The 25,867-nt window shown below is 43.4% G+C and overlaps 1 protein-coding gene across 1 annotated transcript in view; it reads right to left on the bottom strand.

Moving 5' to 3' along the window:
• The window catches only part of LAMA1 (laminin subunit alpha 1), a 194,307-nt gene extending 171,603 nt beyond the window's left edge, over positions 1-22,704 (bottom strand). Inside the window, exon 1 of the mRNA XM_049901444.1 lies at positions 22,565-22,704. Coding sequence (XP_049757401.1) covers positions 22,565-22,628 — 64 coding nt within the window. The 5' untranslated portion in view covers positions 22,629-22,704. The remainder of the gene's footprint in view (positions 1-22,564) is intronic.
• Between the last annotated feature and the right edge of the window lie 3,163 nt (positions 22,705-25,867).

Here is a 25,867-nt window from a genome sequence, read left to right as displayed (position 1 = left end):
GTCATCAGCATAACACAGGTTGTTAATGAGTCTTCCTCCAATCCTGATGCCCCGTTCTTCTTCATATAGTCCAGCTTCTCAGATTATTTGCTCAGCATACAGATTGAATAGGTATGGTGAAAGAATACAACCCTGACGCACACCTTTCCTGACCTTAAACCAATCAGAATCCCCTTGTTCTGTGCGTCTTGATCTATGTAAAGGTTCCTTATGAGCACAACTAAGTGTTTTGGAATTCCCATTCTTCGAATGTTATCCATAATTTGTTATGATCCACACAGTCGAATGCCTTTGCATAGTCAATAAACCACAGGTAAACATCCTTCTGGTATTCTCTGCTTTCAGCCAGGATCATCTGACATCAGCAATGATATCCCTGGTTCCATGTCCTCTTCTGAAACCGGCCTGAATTTCTGGCAGTTCCTAGTCGATATACTGCTGCAGCCGTTTTTGAATGATCTTCAGCAAAATTTTGCTTGCATGTGATATTAATGATATTGTTCTATAATTTCCATTCAGTTGGATCACCTTTCTTGGGAATAAGCATAAATATGGATCTCTTCCAGTCAGCTGGCCAAGAAGCTGTCTTCCATATTTCTTGGCATAGTCGAGTGAGCACCTCCAGCCCTGCATCTTTTTGTTGAAACATCTCAATTGATATTCCATCAATTCCTGGAGCCTTGTTTTTCACCAATGCCTTCAGAGCAGCTTGGACTTTTTCCTTCAGCATCATTGGTTCCTGATCATATGCCACCTCTTGAAATGTATGAACATCAACTAATTCTTTTTGGTATAATGGCTCTGTGTATTCCTTCCATCTTCTCTTGATGCTTCCTGCATCATTTAATATTTTCCCCCACAGAGTCCTTCACTACTGCAACTCGAGGCTTGCATTTTTTCTTCAGTTCTTTCAGCTTGAGAAATGCCAAGCATGTTCTTCCCCTTTGGTTTTCCATCTCCAGCTCTTTGCACATGTCATTATAATACTTTACTTTGTCTCCTTGAGATGTCCTTTGAAATCTTCTGTTTAGTTCTTTTACTTCGTCAATTCTTCCTTTTGCTTTAGCTGCTCGACGTACGAGATCAAGTTTCAGAGTCTCCTCTGACATCCATCTTGGTCTTTTATTTCTTTCCTGTCTTTTCAATGACCTCTTGCTTTCTTCATGGATGATGTCCTTTAAGTCATTCCAGAACTCATCTGGTCTGCAGTCACTAGTGTTCAATGCATCAAATCTATTTTTCAGATGGTCTCTAAATGCAGGTGGGATGTACTCAAGGTCATATATTGGCTCTCGTGGACTTGGTCTGATTTTCTCCAGTTTCACCTTGAACTTGCATATGATCAATTGATGGTCTGTTCCACAGTCGGCCCCTGGCCTTGTTCTGACTGATGATATTGAGCTTTTCCATTGTCTCTTTCTACAAATGTAGTCAATTTGATTTCTGTGTGTTCCATCTGGCGAGGTCCATGTGTATAGTCGCCGTTTGTGTTGGTGAAAGAAGGTATTTGCAATGAAGAAGTCGTTGGTTTTGCAAAATCCTATCATTCCATCTCCAGCGTTGTTTCTATCACCAAGGCCTTATTTTCCAACTACCGATCCTTCTTCTTTGTTTCCAACTTTCACTTTCCAATCGCCAGTAATTATCAATGCATCTTGATTGCATCATCCAAATGTTACTAAGCTATTATTTTATTACTCAAATAAAGAAATGTCTAACCCTTGGGAGGAAAACCTGGTAGCATAATGGTTAAGTGCTATGGCTGCTAACCAAAAGGTCAGCAGTTTGAATCCACCCAGCTCTCCTTGGAAACTCTATGGGGCAGTTCTACTCTGTCCTATAGGGTCGCTGTAAGTCAGAATCAACTTGATGGCAGTGGGTTTTTTTTTTTTTTTTTTTTTTTTAGCCTTTGGGATAATTCTGAAACCAAGGTGAGTTGAGTGCCCTCTGGGAATGGAGCCCTTTCAGCTACAGACAAAAGCACTAACTAGGGAGCAGCTCCTCTCTTTGCCCCTTCCCCTTCCACTTGGTTTTTGGATTAAACCAACTCAGTCCTTGATAGCTGTTAGGAAAAGAAAAGCTTTACAATATTCTAGAGATTCTACTGGGTAAGCATCAAGGCCCTTTCCAGCACAGTAAAAGCGGAGAAAGAAAGATAGAAAGAAGTGGGAGAGAGGGAGGGACAGAAGGATGGAAAAAAGGAAGTAAGAAAGGGAGAAGGCAGGAAGGAGGGAAGGCAGGAAGGCAGGCCCCATACAAACAGTGGGTAAGGGAGAAGTGAACTCCAAACTCCTCAGTGTTTGGCATTTAACAAGGCTGATTTTTTTTCTCTCACATGGGAAGATGAAAAGAAGTCTAATTTCAGAAAAACAAGGGAGGGGTGGGTAAAAGGATTTAGCAGGGCTTGGGGAAGAGTTTCATTTCCATAGCAAGGCGTTCAAAGTACCCTTGACACAGACAGGCTGCTTTTACAATCAGATAAATCAGTGGTATGAATTAGTTAAACACAAATATTATTTGTAGGAAAACAATGATTATCAGTACATGCCTGCTTCTCCCACAAGAGTTTTGCTTTGCTTCAGCAGTAGAAGTTCAGTTGCAAAGAAAAACACTCTGATTCATTCATCATGATGTAGTTTTCTCTTTTATTGCCACAATCAACAGTTTAAATATCCTACCTGATGGGAGTCATGACTGCACATAGGCAAAACACAAAAGCACCACAACACACACATACAAACATGCACATACATTTTTCAATTTCCTATCATTCCCATTGTCCTGGGAAAGTCACTGCTCCCTCTCCTTATAAATCCTTACAGTAAGGAATTCAGCTTAAAAGAAAGTCTGAAGCAAAGGAAGCCTTTAAGTTGAAGACTGACAGTTTTGTTTGATTAAAATGCAGTTACATTCTACTTACTTATACCATTTATGATGTTTGTAATGTTTACAACCCTAATTTAAAAAAAATATACTAAAAAACATCAATTAATTTCATTTTTTCTAGCCATCCCAAACATTCCAAAAGCCATGAACTTTTCTACAAACCCTTCAAGGTCTTAGCTGTCTTTTCTCCTTTCTTCTGCTACTTGTGAGCTCAACTGTTCAGATTTTCCTGGTTTAGGCTTTAAAGCTTTAGCATCCCTGCTTGGAAACGTGCCCTGGCCACGTTGTGGTTGTGCAGCTGCCCTTAGTTTCATGCTCTGCTGTCACTGTCATGAAATTCTTCATAATTTTGTAACAAGGAGCCCCACATTTCCATTTTGCACTGGGCTCGTCAAACTAGGTAACTGGATCTGGATGTACCTAATGTCCGTGCACCAGCATTTCTGATCAAGTCATTTGGCATCAAGGTGCCGAATACTTCACCAACTCTAACTGAACCCAGGACAGTGACCCCAAGGCAGGCCAGATCCACCGGTTCACAGAGACTGTGATTCCAGTAGATATCTAGATGGTGCTCTTGACATCTTATAAACAAAGACGTCATTTGCAATATCTTGGACCTTATGGCTCAACAGTAGACAGTACACGTAACAACCAGAAAAAACACTCCAACCAATGGTACGCAGAGTTCAATTGCTGAGATTGATAATACTGTATTTCCTCAGTTCTAATGCCATTTTTCCCCCTGAGTTTGGCTGCCCCTTTATATAGCCGAGCCTTCTTTATAACCACATGTTTAATAGCTTTTCTTTCTTTTTTGTTTTTAAACCGCTACTAAATCAAATGTGTATATAGGAATTATTTGTATTCATTGTTTTCAGTTCCTTGCTTCACATTCTCCCTTCACTCAAATTGGGATTCTGTTCCTTTCAATCACTAGAAAATGCCATTTTCAAAGTCTCCAGCATTCCAGTGACCCATCATTGGTCTCGTGGAGAAAACTGGGAAAAAGTTTACTTTCCAAAAAGTAGCTATGTCCAAAAGCAACAGAAGCAACGTATCCAAGTATATTGAATTGCGGGACTGTGTGTGCAATAAAAAGCCTGAAAGTATTTCTGCTCCAAGGGCTATCTGGCCAAGAGTTGCTTCAAAAGAAGCCTGTGGAGTGCAGGGCTGCCTGCAGAGCAGGGGCTGCCCTGAGAGCAGTTCTGCTCCCCAGCCTAGTGCTTAGGCTGGCCTAGAGCAGCAAGGGCCATCTGAGAGCTGTCCTGGACCCCTTCCTGGCTGAAGAATTTCCTGGTTGAAGAAGGAGGTCGCTCTCCACTTCGGGGACCCTTCCAGACCTCACTCTTCCTGAGTTGTATCCTGATGATCCTGATGTTGGTCCTGAGTTGCATTCTGAATTGTATCCTGTTACTTCTGTGTTGTTACCCCAATAAACCACACAGCCATGACTACAGTCTGTGAGTTCTGTGGACCACTGCAGAGAATTATCAAATCCAGCAGAGAAATAGAGAGCGTTGCGGAGGGACAGGTTGGTGTAAAAAATAATGGAGAAGTGGGAAAAGCAGAGATATACTCGACCTGTGCCTCATAGGAACCAGCTTTATGCTGATTATTAGTGGAGTTATGAGACAGATGGTGGTAGTTATCCCTCAGATGATGATTACATTTATTTTCCTGAAGACGGAGTTTTGGATTTTCTGTCCTGTGTGCCCAGTAATCCCCTTTTTCAATATTTTTAATGTTAAGTTAGATAATGGTATTAAAAGGCATCAGATGTGTGGGGAAGTGAATACATACACTTAATGGAACCTCAACACTGGCCAAAATAAGACAAGATTAAGTTTAACTGGGATAAATGCAGGGGACTCCACTTTTGCCCCACAGTCCAACTGCTGAAGTACAGTGTAGTTCTGGCAAAGGCAGAAAAATGTTGTTGTTCCTGTGACAGGTATACACAATGTAAGAACAGCACTATGAAAAAAGGTAATATGCGCCAAGATTGAATTTAATATCGTGCTATTAAAGACCAAGGAAGATGACTCTTAGCATCCATGGATTTGATAACTATGACTTAAATATTTCCAAGACACCCAAATATCACTTAGGAATCATACCAGTGCTTCTCAAACTTTAATATGCACAAAGCATCTTGTCAAAATGCAGATTTTGATTCAGTAGGTAGGGCTGAGATCCTGCATTCCTACCGAGTTCCAGGTGATACCACCCTGAATAAAAAGAGATGAGATGACTTCTTGTCCCCCCCCCCCCCCCGCCCAGCTTTAACACTATACTCTGTTTGGATAATTCAGCCAAGTCTTCTCACAGAGACTGTCCGACTGATTAATAAGACAGTGATCACGCTTCAGCAGCTTTCTGTCACTGTTTAACCACAGCCCCAGAATCTCCATTTTGCATTTAAGTCTTAAAGACCTTTGAAAATATTTTTAGAGGGAATGTGGTACTTCAGTTAAAACAAAGACTCCAAAATTAAAGAGATAGCATATGAACAAGGTCATCTGAGCATTGACCAGGAAAACCTATTAAAGAAAACCAGTTGTGGTTAGGCCCCATAGACCCAGGGGGCTCACACCCTGAGTTAAGGCCTCAGCCCTGGTCTACCCAATGAAGTTGCCATTGGCTTGGTTCAGTCATACAATCCAATACTGTACAACCATTGAAAACGGTGGTTTTTGAAGAATGCTTAGTGACATGGGGAAATGCTTGTTATATAATGTTAAAATTTAGAAGAAGGCTATCTATACAGCACTATCCAATCCCTTTAAGCCCAAGTCCTGCCAGCTGCTGACATTCAGACCAGTCTGATGGGGCAGAAGCGTGGACAGTCTCTCAGTGTCTATTCACAGGGGCCTGCAGAGAGGGCATGGTGCAAGGCGAGGAGTGACAGGGCCGAGAGGACAGCACGACGTCTATGCCCTGTGCCTGGGACCTTGACTTTGAGCTTCCAGGAGAGGGGCTGAGTCTAGCCCCTTTTGTCCATTCCAGGAGACAAATGCAGAAGAAAAAGTTTTCAAGACAGCTTCTGAAGGCATGCGCAGACCATTGGCACAGAGTGGGCAGTCCTTCCATTCTAGAGAAGAACATCCAGAGTGGTGGAGGTGGAGGGGCTGTCATGCATCCCCACCTCCTGAGACGGAGCCTCAGTGCCTTCTCCAAGGAGATGCAGCTCCTCATTGGAGCAGACAGAAGCCTAAAACCCTGTGCTCTGTGGTCCCATCTCGATTTTTTTTTTTTTTTGCTCTTACTAAAACAGGGGTTTTAGAATTATTTTCCTTTAATTTTCTAAGTTCTTCCCTATATTATGTCTTTACTATGAAAATACTAGCAGGGAAACTTGCCTTATTTCTATGCTTTAGTTAATGAAGAAATCAGAACCCAGGCTGAACCTCATTAATAGGTTACTCCCAAATAAAGCACATATACACATCTTTTAGAACACATTTTCTTTTAAAACAAGCTACTTTATGGCCAAATGGCCTATCTTTGCTTCACACTGCACTACGATTCACATACAGATCACCCCTTTTGAGAAAACCACAAACCTTTAACTGATACACTGCCAAGGATGACTTTCTTCAGTGCAAGTTTTTAAGCTGCACTTTCCATACTTATCCCTCTTTCCTCCCTGGGGCCTGAGCCTTCCCTTGACCACTGGCCTCCCAGTGCTATTTTCTCCAGCCTCCCGTGCTTTTTCCCTGAAGAAGTCTGGAGTGTTCAGGTGCCTCATTTGCTTATAGAAGAATCTCAGTCCCTCTTTCCATTTCTCGGACTATGGTTCCAGGCAGCTCATACAGAGCTCTCCTTCACTTGAGTGTGTTGACAATTACTCAAGAAGAGGGTTGACTCAAGATGAACAGTCATTTAAGCACAAATGGTAAGTGGTACAATAGTTGAAATTAACTTAAAAATACTTCAGTTTAAAGACTGTGATACAGTACGTGTATATGTGTGTATATTTAGGATAAACTACAAGTTATATCCAGCTGGTCTTAAAATCCATGATGCCCTTTCCAGAGGTAGTCAGCTGGTATTCTGGATATGGTATTGGGACAACTAGAATACTGTCTATATTCCAGAGGCGCCCACCATAGTGATTTCGTTACCTATATTTCCATCAACACTGGCAATTTGCTAATTAGAATGGAGACTATCAGAAATGGTTATTAGTAAAATTAGTGGATTTTTAAGAGCCTAATGAATAACAGACATGGGTTCTCACCGGCTAGATTCAGGGTTCTCAGGATATCTATATAAATAAAAGTATTTTAGAGGGTCTTCTGCTTACGGCAAAATAAAGAGGTTGGAAATTGTCTCTTCAAAAAACGATTATATGAGTGGACTAAAATATTCAAAATCAACCATTTCAGGGCTCTGAAAATCAGTCACAGAGAAACAAAATATTGAGACGTGTTTGTTCATGAAGAGAAGTCCTGGTGGTGCAGCGGTTAAGTGCTTAGCGGCTAAAATGGAAGGTCCGAGGTTCAAACCCACCAGCTGCTCTGCAGGAGAAAGATGTGGCAGTCTGCTTCCATAAAGACTACAGCCTTGGAAACCCTGTGGGGCAGCTCTACACTGTCCTGTAAGGTTGCTATGAGTCAGAATCAACTCAACAGCAATAGGTTTGGTTTTCGGTTTTGGTTGTTCATGAAAAGCTGCTAGAGTTTCAGTAAAGACTAGTAGGAGGCAGCAGCATTCCGCCTATGGCTACTCCCATCCTTCCCTCAGCTCAGTTGGCATGGTAGTTTTACCAGGATGGGGCTAGACAGGAAAACCTGCAGCTTCACTGCTGGAGATGGCTGACTACATTTGGAGTAGAGGGTGAAAACATACGCCCGGTGACACTGTAAGGAAAACTAGCAGACTCATAGAAAATGAACAGGGAAGCTCGCAGCTCAGCTAGCTTGACGTTGTGGTTCCAGCTGGGGCAAGCAGCAGACCACTGGACCAGTCAGAAATTTAACAGGAAGATTCTGGAAACGAGCCAAAGAAAGGCTGGATTCTCTCTCCATACCTCCCAGGCTTTTTTTATTCCAAAAGAATAAAATACTTATGAAAAATTTTAATAAGAGAAATGCAAGGCCTATATACCAGAAACTATAAAACATTACTGAGAGAAATTAAGGAAGACCTAAATGAATGAGGAACTGTTTCTCATTCATAGACTGGAAGACTCTTTATGTTATTGAACAGTAATTCTCCCCAAATTGGTCTATAGATTCAATGCAATTCCTGTCAAAATCCTGACAGGCTTTGTTGTAGAAACTGACAAGCTGATACTAATGGAAATCCCAGGGACCTAGAACCTGAATTGTCAAAGCAATTTAGAAAAACTGAACAAAGTTGAAAGACTTACTGTACCTTATTTCAAAAGCTATTGTAAAGCCCAAAGAATCAAGACAGGGTGGTATTAGTGTAAGGATGGACCTATAGACCAATGGATCGAAATAAAGAGTTCAAAAATATACACTTACTTTTATGGTTAACTACATTTTGACACAGATGCCAAGACAATTCAGTAGGGAATGGTATTGGGACAACTCGGTGCCCATACACAAAAAATAAATTTGTACCTACTTACCACAGACAAAAAACTAACTCAAAATGGATCACAGACCTAAACGTAAGAGCTAACCTATAAAACTTCTAGAAGAAAACATGAGAGAAAATCTTTATGACCCTGGGTTAGGCAAAGAGTTCATGGATATGACACCAAAGCATGACACGTGAAAGAAAAATTAGTAAACTGGACCTTACCAAAATTAAAACTTCTGTACTTCAAAACACACCAGTGAAAAAATGAACTGGGAGAAAAAATTTGCAAATCATATTTCTGACAAAGGACTTGTATCCAGAATATATAAAGAACTTTTACAATGCAACAAAAATAAAGACCACTCAATTAAAAATGAACAAATGATCTGAGCAGAGATTTCACCAAAGAAGATATACTTATTGTAGATAACCACCAGAAATGATATTCAACATCACTAGCCATTAGGGAAACGCAAATTAAAACCACAATGAGATACCACCCCACATCTACTAGAATGTTTACAATCAGAAAGACAGGCAATATCTAGTGTTTGCAAAGATGTGGTAAAACTGGAACCCTTATACATTGCTAGTAAGTAAAATGATAACAGCTACTTTGGAAAACAATTTGGCAGTTTCTTAAAAAAATTAAACACAAACTTACCATATGACCCGTATTCCACTCCTATGTACCTACTCAAGAGAAATAAAAACATCTCCACACAAAGACTTGTATGTGAATTTCATGGCAGCGTTATTCATAATAGACCCAAACTGGAAACAATGAAAATGCCCACCCACAGTGACTGTATAAATAAAATATACGGATAACATACAGAGCCTTCAAGACCATGATAGATCTGCATAGTGGAGTACTGTTCTGTGATAAAACAGAACAAACCAGATAGAAGCGACAACATGGATGAGCCTCGAAAATATTATATCCTAAATGAAATAAGCTATACACTAAAGACTACATAGAGTATGATTCCATTTATATGAAATGTCCAGAAAAGGCAATCTAAAATATAGAAAGCAAATCATTGGTTGTTTGGGGCTGGAGTGAAGGTGGGAGTGGGACTGACTGTAAATGCGTATGGAATCTTGGAAGTGTTCTAAAATCAGATTTTCGTGATGGTTGCACAACTCGATTTACTAAAAAAATCTATTGATAGACAGAACTTTATGATATGTAAATTATACCCAATAAAGTTGCTGAAAAAAAAAAATTCGAGATATTCCTGCCCTTGTATGAATAGGGTATAAAAGCCACTCAGCCTGTAGCCTGTATCCTGAAGGATGGTCATCCAGACATTGGCTTGGAAAGGGTGATTATTGCCTGATGATGACCCAGAGAGATGCCTGAATACCCAACAGGACAGAGAGTATGACTATATCGAGCTTACAGAACATGACCTATTACTTGTTTTGGACTTGCTGGCTAAGAACTGTATGTTAATAATGTGTAGGAGTCCCTTGGTGGTACAAACAGTTGAGGACTCAGCTGGTAACTGAAAGGCTGGCAGTTCAAATCCACCCAGAGGCTCCTCGAAAGAAAAGCCTGGTGATCTACTTCTGAAAAACCAGCCATCTGAAAACGCTATGGAGCACGGTTCTACTCTGACACACCTGGGGTCCTCATGAGTCAGACCCAACTCCACGGCAGCTAACAGCAACAGTAAGACACAAATAACTCATGCCTCCTACATTTGTTTGCCAGCCGCACCCTCCTCCTCAACACTATACAAATTTTTTTTTACACGTTACATGCTGCTGTAAAAAAAAAAACAATTATAGCACACTTACAAAAATACTTCACAAGGGACAGGGTGCGGTTGGCAAACAAATGTAGAAGGCGCACGTTATTTGTATAAAATACATGTAAGTCAGGATTTGGTCTAAGCTATGCTTTTGTGATCATGTAGTGCCTAAAATGTGGGGAGTAGGCGATCCTCACTCACCTCAAACGTCTTCAGTGGGCACCACTCACTGGCCACCATGAAGACCGTAAGCATTTTAGACAGCTGAATTGGCTTAGCCCCAATGACACCAGTAACCAAGGATATGTTTATTTTCTTTGCAAGTTGCCTTCAAATATTATTTTGGAATGATTTTAATATTGAATTTGAAATTATTTCATTTACAGAAAACTATCTTATGCACAAATTTTCAGGGAAAATTTTGCCACATAAAATGAAGCAGATCTTAATTCAATCAGTTACACTAAGGAAAGCTAAACCAACAAAGTTAGAAACCACTCAAGACACAGGAAATGTTATGCTCGTATTTCTAAAGAGAATAGACCATTCATTCATTCTGTAATAAGTGATTTTTATCAAACAAAAATCCATCTGTGGCATAAATTCTGTGCGCCTTTGTTCTGTCCCTGAGAAGACGAGGATGTCTTACCCCCGACTGCCTGGAGGAGAACAGCTGTTCCTCCACTTAAAACGTTCTCTACAGGCCGGCAGGTAAATGCCTTGCCAAACCTCCACTTCATGTGAAAATGTTACCTACCAGACCTATCAATAAATGCCAACAATAAGTCTGAAGTTACAAAAGATAGAGTATTCTGAACTCACAACCATTAAGCTAGAAAGAAACCCCTTACAGTAGAAATGTAGTTTTTAATCAGAATTCTCTCTTCATTTAAGGTTTTTATTGGGGTTTGAGGCATGGAGACACGAAGACCCCTGTCCCAAATCCAAACTGATGAACACACTTAGTAAGATTTTTTGGGCACCTCTCCTGCTTACTGGACTACAAGTGGGTACAGGGATCACTTTTGTCACCAGTGTGGAGAACATACTAGAAACTCAACCATAAAAAACTCAACCATAGCTGTTTAATACACAAATTAATGAACTACTAGCATGAGATGTCTGGAAACCAGTGGGCTCCAAATCTAGAAATAAGTTTTTGTTAACCAGCTGGGTTTTAAGTCTGTATTAAACATTCATCATCAGGAAAGATTAATTCAGCTCATTAACAAAAATATGATCCATTCTTTTCTTTGTACTGAGTTGGTAGATGAGAAAGGGGAAAAAAAAAAAAAAGATTAATAATCTCTTTTAACAAGTCCTTCCTAGTGACCAGGTTCAATGGTTCCTCTCTCTCCATATTTGGACCAAACCAATGAGCACCATGTGGGACCCTGAGGTTAAGCAGAAAATATTTGAACTTGTTGTTTATGCTCCTAGGTTGTCCCTGACCATGTGCTCTGGTTAAGAATGTGAGCCAAGGCCTTGGTCCTAAAACACTTGCCTACTCTCTGCCTTTGTTTAGTTACCTGGATTCCTCCTTGTTCCCTGGCCCCGAATCTCGGTGACCTGCTAAACTCCCCTGGCCTTGAGCTGGTACCCTGCCCTTTCTCAGGAGATCATCACTCTGCGTCCTCATCCGCGGCTCCCCTAATCCCAACTACCCGTCCATCTGTACATCTAACTAATGTCTGCTGGATTCCCTTCTAGTCCTTGTTGCTTGTCTGTGTTGGGGCTTTCATTCATTCATCCAACCAACATTTCTTTACAAAACTGATACTATATGCCAGGCACTGTGCTAGGTATTAGACATACAAGGAAAATCTTTATCCTCAAGGAGCTAACAGACAGTTACCCAACGATGGGCTGTCGGATGTATGGGCAGATTGCTGTGGAAACAACAAAGATGAATGCCTGGGTGAACAGGAAAAAGTCAGTTGCCACCAGTGACGTAAAGGGCTTTCAATGCATTCAAAGGCATACAGGCGTGAGCCACCATGTCACATTGTGGGAACCACAGACAGTTCAGAATGGCCTAAGTATGACGAGCAGTGGGAGAAGAGGGTGTGGAGAGGTCTGGGCAGGTCAGATTACAAAGGACCCTGTATATGTTGCTCGGCAGAGAGCGAGAAGCCATTAAAGCAATTCAACAAGGACTGGATTACACGGTCAACGACACCATTCATGAACGCAGGTACAACGTCAGATGCCGACAGCTCCCTGGGCCCTCAGAAAACTGTTTTCTTGGCTACATCAGACTTCACCCCAATACTTGCAGCTGGCCTGGCCGTTCCAGCAGACCCTGCCCCACTATAGCAAATGGGGCGAGATCCAGATCTGGCTCTGCTCAGTTCAGGGTTCATCAGCATAATACCTCTCCAGGTAGCTTCACCAGGGAAGCCGGACAGGGAGCTGGTCAGCAGGGAGCCAGTTAGAGTGTGTACGTGTGTGTGTGTGTGTGTGTGTGTGTGTGTGCTGAGGATGTGGAAGGACCTGTGTGTGTAGTGTGTGCTGGGGACGTGGAAGGAAGAATCACTCTTGTTTTGTTGGGTGGTTTTAGAAGGGAAATTACAAACTATTGAAGAAAAGTTCTGAAGGAGGTCAGGAAAACCAAATGCATAATGGATCACCAATTAAAGACAAGATCAGAGAAGAATAGAAGGAGGTGAGTGAGGAAAGCTAGACTTTGGAGTCACAAGTGAAGATGAGCTCATTAAAATAGATAAGCAGGAGGTGGTCCTGATTAATCCCAGAGGAAAGGTATCTGTGGCTTGTTCATTTAATGGGGCTGGGAGAGGTGGGACACAGGACAAAATAATGCCCAAATGTAGGCAGTATTTAATGAATTTTGGATTAACTAATTAAAGAACGAATGAAAAAATGATTCAATCAATCAACCAACCACCCAACCCTGCAATGCCAGATCACATCTCAAAACATGACGGACTCTAAATGTCATATTTAGTCGGGAGAATTTTTTAAAAGAAAGAAGGGCCTTTGTGAGTGACCAAGTTACCAAAGCAAGACTGAAACTGCGCTACTTTAAACATGAGCACAACAATCAACAACTGTGAACTGAGTACTTGCCAGGTGAAAAACACTTGATGAGGAGCTATTGGGATACAAAGGGGGAACTGATTTTATCGAGAGACACCAATGATCCAGGTGATCATACACGCACGCACGCACGCACGCACGCACGCACGCGGGTGTATTATTATCCCCACTTCACAGGGCAGTTGGGTATGTACAAAGCCTTTGGGGGTGGGCTGTACAGATGAGATGGTCGCAGCATCTGCCCCACCCTCCTCAGCCCTTGCATTGTAGCTTGATTGCGTTCACTGGCACAGGAAAGTTCTCAGCCCGGGCTGCTCAGTGCCATCACTGGGGAACGTTTGGTTAAATGAGGATGACTGGGCCCCACTCAAGACCAAATAAATGATGATCCGTCGGCAGTACAAATCCACCAGGTGCTCCTTGGAAACTCCATGGGGGCAGTTTTATTCTGTCCTATCGGGTCGCTATGAGTCAGAATCGACTCCACAGCAGAGGGGTGGGGTTTAATGTGTGACCTGGGAAAGAATTTTTATGTGAACTGCTTGTTTGTGCCTGCTATACTGAGAACTCCCAGGAGAAGCTCGGGCTCACAGAAGAGCTAGCCCAGCAGAGGAGCTCCCATTTCCCACAAGGAAGAAGGAAGCCTAAGGGAGAGGGTTACAGCCACCCACCAATATTGCTGTTTGATGTGGAAGCTGTTCTCAAAGGTCCAGTACTACCACCAGCTGATGCTAACTAACTGCCTCTCTGCCTCTTTCCTTCCTGTCCTCTTGCTCCACTTGGTTCACTCATTTTAATGTGAACTGCATTATATGGACAGAAGCAAAGTATGGACAGTAGCATCCATCAAACATGACTTGAATTCCCCAGCTCCTTCTCTGACCATTATTTCTTATGGGGAAAATATCTTTCAGCATATCCATTTTTTGGTTCCTTGGACTTCTTCAAAAACAAGTCCATCAAGAATGTCAAGAAGTTCCCTGGAATCACAGCAAGGAAGGCAGATGAGAATGAGGTCCTCAAGACGACACTGCATTGCTAGCCTTTGTATATCCCTGACTCAGGGCCTGGCATAGTGGAGGCTCCAATATACAGCCGGTGCATGAATGAATGAGTGAATAAATGAATCAGCAAGGCCAAGGAAAAAATTAGAAAACTGAACAGAAAGGACAATAAGCCCACAAGGAAATACTCCCCGTCACAAGAAGGGACAGGACCAAGAGAGGCTGTGCATTAATGTGAACTACTTAAAATGCTAACTCCCTTAAAAAAATAAAAAGGCAGTGGGAACTTCCAAAGGCATTTACCATGTTAATGAGTATTTTGCATACTCCCCACCCCAAACTTCTAGAATGAACAAAAGAATCCCTATGAGGCCCAGAATGGAGGTGTGAAAACTATATTTTGTATAAAAACAAAGGCAGAACACAAAGAATAGATTATGAGACTGTTAAGGGGTGGGGAGGGTGCTAGGCCACCGCAGGACACAGCAACAGGGAGGGGAATTAGCCAAGTGGCAGAGAGTGTTCTGGAACAACGATTTACATTAGAAACCCAAAGAAGTCAGTTTGAAGGCCAGATGGAAATGTCCTTGTGCCTCTGGATACCAAAAGGGAATGTTTTTTAAAACACAGATTCTAGATCCTACCCAGATCTACCGCATCACAATCCCCTTGGGAGGCAATGAAATCCAGGAGGCTGCAGGCCCTCCCAGGGCTGAGTTTGCAATCCAGGGAGTAAGTAGGGATTTTATGGTTGCTAAGGCAACCCTGCCACCTCTGAAGAATTTGTGGGTGTTACAACTCTCCCACAGCCAATGACTCACCCTGCCACCTCTGAAGAATTTGTGGGTGTTACAACTCTCCCACAGCCAATGACTCAGGTCTTCGCACTGCAGCCCCATGCCCCTAGTTATCTGTGTTGAAAGAAATGCTGGGAGCCAAGGTTTTGATCTTGAAAAGAGAAATGCCCCTTCTTTTTGACCTTGGATGATGGCATTCTGGGCAAGCAATCCAAAAGAGGACCAGATGGCAACTCCAGGTTGTTGAGAACCCTGATTTTTCACAAAAGGCAACGAAATTTAGAGAAGGAACAATTGATACAGGCTGTGAGAATAAGGGCTGCCCTCGGGTGGAAAGTGGTGATCCATTTAGGTTTTAGATAGGAAAAGGGATTGCATTTCAGCTGAGGGAGTAATATGAACAAAGTCAGGGAGGTGAAAGTCAATGTACCAAGTGCACTCAGAGAGGCTAGACTTGCAGCAGAAGTGGAAGGATCAGGACAGATAAAGATGCGAGTAACACTGACTGAGTGTGAAGGCCCTACAGGCCAGGGCGTAGGCAGGAGTCACTACTCGATGAGGCAGAGGAGTGATATTATGAAGGCAAGATCTCCAATGGCAGCATGGGAATCATTTAAGTGAAAGGACGCCTATGTCAGCGACTGCTAGGAGCTGCCAGTTATAGTCATTTAGACAGACGGCGATAATTTGTGGCATTAATACCAAAACCTAAACAAAAAAAACCACTGTCGTGGACACAATTCCGACTCATAGCGACCCTATAGGGCAAAGCAGAACTGCCCCATAGGGTCTCCAAGGAGCAGGTGGTGGATTCAAACTGCCAAGTTCTTAACCACTGTGCCACCAGGGCTCCACGGCAGGGATAGAAACAAACAAAAAAGAAAAATCAGAATTTTTAAAAGAAACAAAAATTTAGATAAGGCGATACAAAAAAAGAAGAAAATAAGGCAGTCGAAGCCAAGGTAACCGCAAGAATGCTATTAACTGGGAGAAATCTCGAGAGGAGGCATTTGGAGAAGGGGAGAACTTCTTGTGCTGGACCCAAGGTAACAAGATCACCACTTACTTGAGCAAACTTCCACCATTAAAAAAAAAAAAAAAAAATTGGAAAATGTTTACGTGTCTATGGTATACAGTAATCAGCACTGTAACATGAGGGTTTTTTTCTTCCGAAATATTCTCTCTTATCTAAAACTGATCAGCTAATTTAAGCATCTTCTTTAGCATTGCTATTGTCATTGAGAATTTCCCGAGGTTCTGGAAGGAAATTATGGTGCAATGGAATGAAATGCAGGAAATACTTTAGGGAGTGAGAAAAGATGGCATTTCCCATAAATACTCATTGATCTAAATCTGACATTCCCACCAGCAGTATAGGAGGCTCTCTGGCGTAAGGATTTAAGTAACACTGCCTGCTGGGCCAAGAGATCAGTCTTCAAAGATAACTTCGGGAACGAAAAGATTCAAACTTCAAATGGCTGATCCAAGGAGGGGAAAAAACGCACACACACACTGAAATCACGCTCCTCCGTACTTCTACACAGCCATCTCTGGATTAACACTCTGAGATAAATGCTTAAAAGACAAGAATGTTATCCACCATACTAACTGATTTGGGATCTCACTGCCTTGACTGTCTGTCTGTCTCCTGACAGAAAGTCACCGGGAACAAATCAACCCAAAGAAAGCTTTTGATCCAGCATTGAGAAAACAAAGAACTAAGTGGAAGAATTCTATGGTATTAAATGGTTACTCTGGGGATGGACTGTCGCCCTCCCTATAAAGGACATAAAAATGCAATAAACTCAAGTACAGTGTGGTTTTTAATGCCAAAATCGCTCCCTGACAGGCAAGTCCCAACAGAACCTGGGTTCATGAACTTGACTAAATTATTTCTATAAAGGGTTTTTTCTTATTTTTTTCTCTTCATTAATTCTGAAATGCATTTATTTACTAACTGTCCATGAAAGTATTTTTTTGTCCATGAAAGTATATTAGTATTTTAGAAATAAAATAAGTAAAAGGATTGTTCGCAAACCTGTAAGTGAGCTACACACATCTTTCTCAGAAGACTACCGTTTACCTTGTTCATCCAAACTAAATGTAACTGGCGAAGGTAACTAAAAACTTCAGCTAAGGTATAAGATCCAGAGTTCTCTCTGTCTCCAGTTCACTTCTGAATTCAAGGTGCAGGCTCAACTTTATCCATCAGAAATTACTTAAAAAACAAAGTTTTTTAGTGTCTGCCATAGTGTTCCAGTAATCATATTTATTGGTAAAATTATTAACACACTATTTTTAACTTCTAGTAGAATTATTCACAAATCTGACTTTTCTATATATAAATGTCCTGCTTTTTTTTTTTTTTTTTAATTCTTTATGACTTAAAAAATAGCTTACTAATGTTATGGTAAATAACACTTTTAGAAGGAGTTCAAAGTCATGAAATCAATCAACGATGTAGTTTTAAAATTCCAAAAGATCTGGGAGACACTGCTATAAAACCTTCCAGCCAAAGACCTGCTTGGAAGGTACAGGTTGGAACGTGAGGAGTTCACAAACAGACACATTGACTAAGCGATGTGCTAACATCCTGTACAAGGTACACTGAAGAAGTAGTGGGGGGAGCAGTGGAGAGAGAGATTTTTTTAATTTGCCAGGAAATAACTGGTACCTTATCTTATACTATTAGGAGTCCCTGAATGGTACAAACGGTTAATGTGCTCAGCTATTAACCAAAAGATTGGAGGTTCAAGTCCATCTCAGAAGACAGTCCTGGCCATCTACTCCTGAAAAATCAGCCGTTGAAAACCCTATGGAGCACGGTTGTACTCTGATTCACATGGGGTCACCATGGGTCTGAACTGACTCTGTGGCACCTAGCTTGGCTTTTTTATCTTGTATTATTTTGTATCTTACATATATATATACATGTCTTTTTTATACTATTAGGGAAGAAGTAGGTTTTATGAAGCAGTTTGCTTTTAAGAAACATCTCTGGAAGTATACTCAAGAACTAAAAGTAGCTGCCTCAAAGGAGGGAAACAAAGGCAAGACAACTTTTTTCTGTATACCATTTAGTGGCTTTTGCATTTTGTACCATGCACATGGATTACCTATCCGACAACATTATTTTTTAAAAAGTTACTTGATTCCTAAATAAAAGCATTTATTTCAGTTTAGCTCAACATAATCTGCCAGGAATATTGTAAGACAACGAACACACAGATATAATGCAACAGTCCCTGTCCTCAAGAAGGCCAAGCTAGAGGGTGAGACAGACAAGTGAGCCAATTATTTATACACGACAAGTACAATAGAGAACTAAAACAATAGCGTTAAGTGCAGTGAGCACCAGAGTCCAGAGAACGGCACCTAATGCGTAACTCTGCATAGAGAGGACCAGGAAGGCTTGCCAGGGCTTTAGAACCCTAACAAAGGCTTGCCCAACACATAGCCCCCGCATGCCAGGAAACACTGGTGAGCTATGGGTAGGTGCAGGTATGCCTGAGATAACGACACTTAGCTCTGGGGCACCAGGCCAGCAGGGGTACCAATAGCCTCAGTTCACCTCCAGTGTGATACATGACTATCATTTTGTGTGCACGTGCTAAAATGAGTGTGGAAAGCATTCATCTCAGCCCACACTGGCTGAGGGCACAGAAAGGGGAGGGCCATGAAAAGAGCACACCACCCAAGAGGGCCATGGGCTTAGACACGCGGGAATGCGAGTAAGCCTTACCTGGGGAGCACCAGGCAACGTGATAGGGCAGTGGTGGAAAATGAGGAGAAATGGGAAGGGCATGGGCAAGGTCCGCTAGCATCTGCCTGATCCTGACCGCTGTGGGGAGTCAATGAAGAATTTTAAACAAGGCTGTGTGATTACCCAACAGTGTTTAGAAAAATGGCAGGGCTGAGGGGAAGAGACTGTCACACCACTTCATGGAAAAAACAAACAACTCCTGGCCCACGTCAGTAGTAAGGACAAAAAATAGGACATGGTTGCACCGATTTTTAGGAGGTAAGCTCAACAAGTCTTAATGATCACACGGACATAGACAACCATAGAGGCGGGGGAGCAAATTCAGGACAAGGAGCCGGCATAGCCAGCAAAGAGTAATAACACAACAGTCATCGTTTACTCAGCACCTGGGACAGGCCCAACAGTGTGCTAACACCATCCACATGGTATTTCATCACTCGGCCCTATCCATTTCATAGATAGGAACATGTGATGTTCAAAGCTGCCCACCATCACAGCTAGTTGGAGTGATAGGTCTGGCATTTGAGCCTAAGGCTGATTCCCAAACTCAGACTCCAGATTTTTAAATGATTATGCATCCTAGAGAATATAGCTTGGAAAGGGCCTCCCCGACAGTGTTGTATAAATTAGTAACAATGGTGTTCACAGGCGGTGCTCACTGGGGGCTAACCCTGTACTAGGCATCCTGCTTGCATTATTTCATTTAATCACTAACATCCTTTCAAGGTAGTTACTATTGTTATTTCCATTTTGCAGACAATGAAACTAATGCACAGAAAGGTTAAAGAACCTACCATTTGCCACAACCAGCAAAGCCAGAGAATAAAACACCTGAAGCCTGAAGATATAATCTGTATTAATTTCCCCATACAAAACTTACTGTGGATGACAGTGAATAGCCATAGGACTTTATGAATCAGTTATTATGAAATGGTGGGGTGTGTCAAGGATCACTGCCTTGAAATAATAAGTTATCATATAAACGTTTTATGACCCTGGCTTATAAAGCAACACAATTGTACAAGTGGCACAAGACGCCAGAGCACAAGTTTACTTCGTACTCTTGTCGTATTTAAATTCTCCGCCACACTAAATCAAGTAACTACAGATGTAGACTTTGTATTCAGTGTCTCCAAAAAAAGGAAGGAAAAAAGGAATGGGCCAAAAGCAGGACGTAGACAATGATGTTTCTATTACACATATTCTTGTTTCCAAATGCTAAAAGCAATATTTTTTTTATTGGCCCTTACTTGGGGAATACAGGTACAGAGATGAAAAACGCACCTTCAAAATCCATTACACCCACACATTCTACTTGGGGACTACATACATGCTAAATTTCAATACCACTTCGTTTATGAGAAGGAAGTGGAATTTCTTCTATAGATTTTTTTTTTTTTGTACATGAAATTGTTTATTTTTACTTAGGTGGGGAAAAAAAGGGAAGGTTTAAAGCAGAAGAGGTAAGCCAATCCATGAAGTGACTGTAATCCTGTGTAATAGCCAGCTGCGGACTTAACGCACTATTCCTTAGACGCGTACCATCTCTTATCATATGCTTAGGAATAGCTCACTTTAAACCGGTTACATTTCAAAGGTAATTGAGTCATTGGGTCACATTCTTTGAGTTGTAAGCTTACCTAGAGCGGCTCTGAAATGACCTAGGAGTCCTCCTCATCTCCATGTCATTAGATAATGGGGATTTTCACCATAGAAGCACCAGACAGCTAGCCAACTCGGTGGATGATACCCAGGTTAGGACTATTTTATTATGATCATATTTGTACCATTTCACTGATCACTCATGTTATATACAGGAGGCAAAAAATTATTTTTTTAAAAAAATCAAAACTCCCTCAAAGATGTTTGGCAGGAAAGGTTTGGTTACCGGGATGGGGCCCGGGAAACCTCACCCTGGCTTCCAGTATATTCTGACTCATGGCCACCCCACGTGTGTCACAGTAGCACTGTGCTCCTAGGGTTCTCAACTGCTGATTTTTTGGAGGTAGATCACCAGACCATTCTTCAGAGTCACCTCTGGGTGGACCCTAACCTCCACACTTTCTCCTTAGCCATCTGCACCACCCAGGGACTTCAGTGCTAGGAAAAAACCGAAAAAACCATATTCACTGCTGTCAGTCCAGTCCAACTCAGAGCGATCTTACAGGACGGAGTAGAATTGCCCCATAGTTTCCAAGGAGTGCCTGGTGGATCTGAACTACTAACCTTTTGGTTAGCATCTGTAGGACTTAACCACTACACCACCAGGGTTTCCTCAGTGCTGGGAAAGGGACTGGCCAATATAAATGCGTTGTGAAGGATTCCAGGGCTCCTGCTGTCAATGGTTTCCCGCAGCATCTCCAAGCAGGAAAGCCCCTTGCTGTCCCACTTTCTCCAAACACCATTCATAGCCGCCAAAGCCAAGGAGCCCTGAGGGGCACCGAAAACATGCAGGGCCCCTCCTCGGGCTGGGACTTTCAATTTCTTAGAACAATAAAGCTGAGTCAAGCTCGTTCTCCACACCGTGGGAAACCAGGATTTGTTCACTTTCAGCAACCTGATGGAAATGAGTTAGGCTTGGACAGGGTCAAAAGCCCTCCCTCCCGAAAAGCGGCTCTTTTCACTGATAACTATGGAAATGTCCTGCTTTGCAGCCCTGGTCCGCACAGAGCCCGGCTCCGCTATTCAAAGCCGCCTTGCCAGCTCAGGTCCAGGGCTTTCATCTGGAACGCTGAACAAATGAATCAGCCGCCGTTCTGCAGAGGCCACGACTCAGCACAATTCCAAGCACACAGTTTCCCACGACGGGAGTTCGCATTTTGCCTACCTACTTTTGACTTTTTTTTTTTTTTTAAGAAATTTGCATTTGTGAGCATATGATCACTGGTAGGTGTCGTATTCACGAAAATGTTTTCCAGAAATATTCGTAATCTCCTAACCAACAAGCAGCAGCGCTGGTAATACTTAACCCTGCGGATAGAGTTGGAGTTGTCCTGGGAAAGGTAAAGAGGGTCTCTCTTAACTCTCTCAGCACGGACAGAAATCTTGAAAATTCGCTCCGGTTTTCTATTCTCCCCAACACTGCACCTAGCAGCGAGCAGACAAAGTCCGCCCTTCGCAGCGCCTACTTGGCCCCGGGGTGACCACGGTCTAACTTGGGCGCGGGATGAGCCGGGCTGGCCACTTGGGAGACTGCACAAAGAGCGAAGTGCAGGGGGCCGCGTCCGGGCCCTGGACGCCATCTGGGGGACCCGGGCAGAGACCGACGCGCTTCTCACCGGTCTCTCCCAACTCGGCACCCGGCCCTCGAGGAGCCCCGAGCAGCCTGCCCTGTTCGCCCGCGGACGGTTCCGCAACTCGCCGCAGGACAACGAAGGCGACTTAGAACTCCTTCCCCATTCATTCTCCGGCTCCCGGGTGTACGCCCGGCCACCCCTTCCCCGCACGAGACAATCTAAGCCGGGGACTGACGCCCGGGAAGGCAGCGGGGTCGGCGCCCTCCCATCCTCGCGCCCGCAGCATCCCACTTCCGCCACCCCAACACTAAGTCCGGCAAACCGACAGAACGAGTGGCCCTAGGGGGGCTGCGCCAAAGCACTCGGAGGGCGTCCCCAGCCCTCTCGGCCCCCGCCCGGGAGACCCTGTCCAGGGACGCGCGGGAGATCCACGTGTGCCTTCACCCCCGGCGGGGTGAAAGAAGCAGGCAGCGGCTTTGTCCCGCGCGCCCTCCCGCCCGCTCACCTCTTTGCTGGCACTGCACGACCACCCAGAGCAGCGAGGCCAGGAGCGCGCCGCCGCCGCGCATGTCGCCGCCGCGCCCGGTGCGCCCTGGAAGAAAGCGGCCACGCTCTGCGGGGTCCAGAAGAGCGCGGTCTGCCGCGTCCCTGGCTCCGCTGTAGCCTCCCGCCCCTCGGGCCCCTCGGACACACCCCCGCCCCTCACGCCGCCGCCGCAGAGAGACCCTCCCCCGGGGGAGGGTCCACTTGCTAGTTGCTCGGACAGGCGGGGACGGTGGCCGCTCTCGGGGACCGCAGTGCCCGAGGTGGGGACCTGCGTCCGGCGTTCCCCAACTCTGTGGTTGGTTTGACCGGCTGCAGCCGCACGGGTCCGAGTGTGGGGGTGGGAAGAGAAAGTGAGCTGGGAGGAGGAGAAAACCCGCTCAAGTCGGCCTGGGCTGGTGGATTCCGAGAAAGTATTTGCCCTGTTGACCCTTCCCGCCCTCAGTGCGTTCTGCAGCCGCGGCCGGCCCAGGAGCCCGCGCGCACGCATCTCCAGGCCGGCGCCTTCCGCGGTGGGACCCCGGCCTGGCTGCCCAGCCCGCCCCCCACCCCTCGGCTGGTGGCCGAGGATTAGGTGAGGATTTTTCAAATAATGAGTTGTCGCTTGTTTTTCACTCTGCTCACCTAAGGAGGGTAGGAAGGGTCCTTTGGGCCTCATTACTATTATTAGCGTATCCTTAGTGCTGGAGGAAGCGTACTTATTCTTCTGGAAGCTTTAGAGCTTGGTCTTAACAGCAGATTTCAACTGCTTTGTTCTTTTATTTATTCATGTTTAACACACATCTGGTCCCGGTGAAAGAGTTTTTAATTTCCTCTTTTTTTTTTTTCCTATCAGAGTATTCATAACATTTTGCAGTTTTCACATTCTCACAATATAAACATACAAGATGATAGAAGTCCCCCAGTACGGTCCCTGGCTTTCGTTTTGCCTTTTTTTTTTTTTTTTTTGGCTAATAGGGAGACAATTTTGTCTGAGTTACGTGAATCACCTTGACAACTCTACCAAATTACAGTTTTTCTACGGACACGTCCTTTACACACTTAATAAATAACATATAATTATACCACTTAGTGATTATTAAAAAAAAATTATGGAAGGACAGAGCAAAAAGGCAGAGTTTGGGCCCTTTAAAAGGATACAGCTGAAATTTTAGCTTCTCATAAAACATGAACATTTTCATACTCATTTTCATACTCATTTTCACAGCTCTGCAGGATGGGCAGATGCTTGTCCTAGAGTGAGAGATGAGGAAAAGAACTCAGAGGAGTCAAGGTCCCAGAGCCAGCAGTGTTCAGTCAGAGCCGGACCCCAGACCTTCTGAGTTCTAGTACGGGGTCCTCAGCACACCGCACTGAAACCATGGCAGATGAGATCAGAGCACAGGGGAGGGGAATCACAAGGGTCGTCTGTCTCCCCACACCCTGAGATCCTAGTTTGGGTGTCAGTCACTGTATCTTTGAAGAGGCAGGGAACTCATGGTGGATATTCAAGGGAAGCAAAGAGTTATCACATTGGGGAGCGAATAAACAAAAACAAATGAACAAACAAAAAACCCTTTGCCACTGAGTCCATGTTGACTCATAGCAACCCTATAGGACAGAGTAGAACTGCCCCCTAGGGCTTCCAAGGCTGTAATCTCTACAGAGACAAACTGCCACATCTTTCTCCCTCAGAGCAGCTGGTGGGTTTGAACCATCGAGTGCTTCTGTTAGCAGCTAAGCACTTAATCACTGCACCACCAGGTTTTCTTGGGGAGGAATACAAAGCCTCAAATATGCAAGTAGGTGCAATTTGTCATTGATTAAAATTGAGCAGAAAGTTTTCAGAGAAAGAAGAGTTTCAGAGGCCAGATTACTGAGTAGGCATGGATAAGATGGAGCAGTGACAATGTCACAGTCCCACATGTCTCCTAAAACCCTGCAGTACAAGGTTTCTACTCTTGTTGTGCTCAGGAATATCTAAATTACCTGCTGCACTATGAAAGTGCCAGGTGGCCTGCTCAAGGTGAAAATGAGTATGAAAATGTTCATGTTTTATGAGAAGCTAAAATTTCAGCTCAGCTAGGCACAAAAAAATGCCTGCTTCAAGTCATCTATAAAAAAATGAGCAATTGAAAATGCCTAAAATCTAAGCAGTAGTTAAATGTTTAAGTCATATTATAAGAGGCTATTATGCAGCCATTTAAAAAGTATGCAACTTCTGAAATTTGATTAAAAAAAATACGGCAATAAGTGAGAAAAGCAAAATTCCAAATAATATGGGCATTCTGATTATATGAATATAGGTACACATGCAAGTGAAGGGTTAGAAGGCAATATACAAGGGGGCCAGTTGTGTTGGCTTGATAAGATGCATGTGGTGGGGCGGCTGTTGTAGCCCAAGGACCAAGAGCTTGGGCTGGGCTCAGAGGCCTCTCCTGTGCTTCCTTCACGCTCACTAGCAATGACATTTGGGCAAGTCTCCTTATCTGTAAAATAGCAGTGCTTGGAAACCCTGGTGGCGCAGTGGTTAAGAACTACAGCTGCTAACCATAAGGTCGGCAGTTTGAATCTACCAGGTGCTCCTTGGAAACTCTATGGGATAGTTCTACTCTGTCCTGTAGGATCGCTATGAGTCTGAATTGCCCCCCTCGGCCCCGCTAACCCCAGCAATGTTTTTTTTTTTTTTTTTTTTTTTTAACTTCCTTTATTCAACAACATTGAGACACTACTAAGTTCAGGGCACTGAGGATTTACCATCAAACAAGACGGACATATATAGCCCTCACCTTCAAGGAACATTCAGTTTGGTAGTTAAGGCAGAAAAAGTAAACAGAATGATCGTAAGTTTTAATAAGTGCTGTAAAAGAAACGAGATTGCCGAGATAGAAAATAGGGGAAACCAAGCACGGGCAGGGCAGTTAGGGAAGGTTTTGCTGGAAGGGCTTATTGTAAGCATTAAATGAGCCAATGAATCTAAATCACTGCCACTCTATCCCCAAAACCCATTGCTGGCGAGTCGATTCTGACTCATAGCCGCCCTGCAGGACAGAGAAGAAGTGCCCCAAAGGGTTCCCAAGGCTGTAATCCTTACAGAAACAGATTGCCGTGTCTTTCTCCCACAGAGCAACTGGTGGATTCAAACTGCCAACCTTTCAGTTAACAGCCAGGCACTTAACCATTGTGCCACTAGGGCTCAGCACTCTGTCTAAAAAAGAGCACATGTTAAATGTTTAATAAATAATCTGTTATTTAAAATATTTCTTTAATAGTATTATGCTGTCAA

The sequence above is a fragment of the Elephas maximus genome, chromosome 11 (genome assembly GCF_024166365.1).
Source record: "Elephas maximus indicus isolate mEleMax1 chromosome 11, mEleMax1 primary haplotype, whole genome shotgun sequence".
Lineage (NCBI taxonomy): Eukaryota > Metazoa > Chordata > Mammalia > Proboscidea > Elephantidae > Elephas > Elephas maximus.
This window is presented reverse-complemented; position numbering and strand designations above follow the sequence as displayed.